Genomic DNA, 2,287 nt, shown 5'->3' with positions numbered 1-2,287 from the left:
CTGCAGGGACATACTGGTCAGGTTGAGAGACAGACCCAGCTGACGTTGGTCACTGTCACTGTGACCGCCTCCCACACGAGCTCTGAGGTGGCCATGGAGGGTGCTCAGAGCTGCCCTGCCTTATCCACCGTCTGCCTGGGTGCTGGCCACCAACAACCAAAACCTGAACCACCAGGTCTAAGTCCCTTGAAAGCCACACTGGGACCTTGATTTCATCCCACTGAGCCCACAGAAAGCACAGAAAACAAAGCCTTTTGAGAGTCTATTCTTTACGCATATTCTTGAGAGCAACACTGGAGGAAGACCTAAGCCTTCGAGCATCTGTGCTAAGGAGATCCCCTTGCTGATGGAGATGCTGTTCTGGAGGCAGCTCTGTCACAGAAGTGCCCATTGCCTGTCCCTGCCTGTGGTCACAGGACTGATGCGCAGCAGGACTGTAACCAAGTGCCAGGAGTGCTCAGATCTTACACCAACACAAGGGCTCTCAGGAGAGTGGGGAAGTGGAAGGAGAACAGCTCTGGAAAGGACAAGGCTGGTGCTCCCTGGCAGAGCTGCTGTGCTGAGACCATTTCCCTTCAGCTCTGCACACACACACTTCGTATTCAGCTTCACAAAGGTCTCAGAGGAAGGATCTCAGACAAACAATTCAGTGCAGGGTCCTTTATTTTGTTTAAAAACACAGAGAGTGTGGCTTCTCATTTACACAGTGTGTGACTCAAACTATAAATGTAGACAGTGAAATAGAAGTGGAATGAAAAAAGGCATTACTTTGGGGGCAATATTATCACAGTTAAAAATCAAAACCAAATAAGCCTCCCCCAACTCCAAAACCCACCAAAAACTATAAGATATACAAAAGAGAGCCTGGACTTGTAATGAGTTCTATATCATGAGTGATGTGCAGAAGACAGGAAGTGTATTGCTTTTGAAAAGCATCCAGCCATTAGTTTCCTCACGGCATCCTTGAGCTCCTGGTTCCTCATGCTGTAGATGAGGGGGTTCACTACTGGAGGAACCACTGAGTACAGAAATGACACTGCCAGGTCCAGGGCTGGGGACGAGATGGAAGGAGGCTTCAGGTAGGCTAATGCACCAGTGCTGACAAACAGGGAGACCACGGCCAGGTGAGGGAGGCACGTGGAAAAGGCTTTGTGCCGACCCTGCTCAGAGGGGATCCTCAGCACGGCCCTGAAGATCTGCACATAGGACACCACAATGAACACAAAACAGACAAATACTGCTAAGACACTAACCATGATAACCCCAAATTCCCTGAGGTAGGAATGTGTGCAGGAGAGCTTAAGGATCTGGGGGATTTCACAGAAGAACTGGTGCAGGACATAGCCTTGGCAAAGTGATATTGAAAATGTATTGGCTGTGTTCAGAAGAGCATGGAGAAACCCACTGGCCCAGGCAGCTGCTGCCATGTGGACACAAGCTCTACTGCCCAGGAGGGTCCCATAGTGCAGGGGTTTGCAGATGGCAACGTAGCGGTCATAGGACATGATGGTGAGAAGATAAAACTCTGCTGCAATAAGAAAGAGAAACAAAAAGAGCTGTGCAGCACATCCTGTGTAGGAGATGGCCCTGGTGTTCCAGAGGGAATTAGCCATTGCTTTGGGGACAGTGGTGGAGATGGAGCCCAGGTCAAGGAGGGACAGGTTGAGGAGGAAGAAGTACATGGAGGTGTGGAGGTGCTGGTCCCAGGCTATGGTGGTGATGATGAGGCTGTTGCCCAGGAGGGCAGTCAGGTAGATGCCCAGGAAGAGCCAGAAGTGCAAGAGCTGCAGCTCCCGCGTGCCTGTGAACGCCAGGAGGAGGAACTGGGTGATGGAGCTGCTGTTGGACATTTGCTGCCTCTGGACATGTGCACCTGTTCACAGAGGAAAAGACAGTGACAGATCGGGGTGCAATTTGTCTGAATAAAACCTGTTCTATTTCTCCTGGAACTGCGCCCAACTTAGTCTCCTGTTTCAGGAAGAATTTTGGTAGGTGTCTGTCCTGAGCTCCGATTGGTGCTGCCTGAGGGTGTCACTGCGAGCAGGGGCTCTGCTGTGGGCTCTGCAGGAGTCAGTCCGGCCCTGCAGCTACAGGTAATAGGAACATGGACTGATCTCAGGTTAAACCACTTTTAATATCAAAGAGCTTTTCAGAATTCTCACTCCATGAGGACAGGGTTTTGTGTGTGTATTGATTTATGATTGCCTCACCACACCTGAGTGGTGCTCTGAAGGCAGAAATTATTGACATTTCTGCTCCCTTAAAGTGAAACCTTTTCAGTCGTAAG

General features: G+C 50.3%; 1 protein-coding gene across 1 annotated transcript; it reads right to left on the bottom strand.

Annotated features, from left to right (window-relative positions):
• Positions 1-887: 887 nt before the first annotated feature.
• Positions 888-1,850, bottom strand: LOC136110656 (olfactory receptor 14A16-like). Its single transcript, XM_065854229.1, has one exon. It carries the CDS (start codon positions 1,848-1,850, stop codon positions 888-890), a length of 963 nt encoding a protein of 320 aa, XP_065710301.1.
• Positions 1,851-2,287: the final 437 nt, after the last annotated feature.

Source organism: Patagioenas fasciata, chromosome 21 (genome assembly GCF_037038585.1).
Source record: "Patagioenas fasciata isolate bPatFas1 chromosome 21, bPatFas1.hap1, whole genome shotgun sequence".
In the NCBI taxonomy this organism is placed as follows: domain Eukaryota; kingdom Metazoa; phylum Chordata; class Aves; order Columbiformes; family Columbidae; genus Patagioenas; species Patagioenas fasciata.
This window is presented reverse-complemented; position numbering and strand designations above follow the sequence as displayed.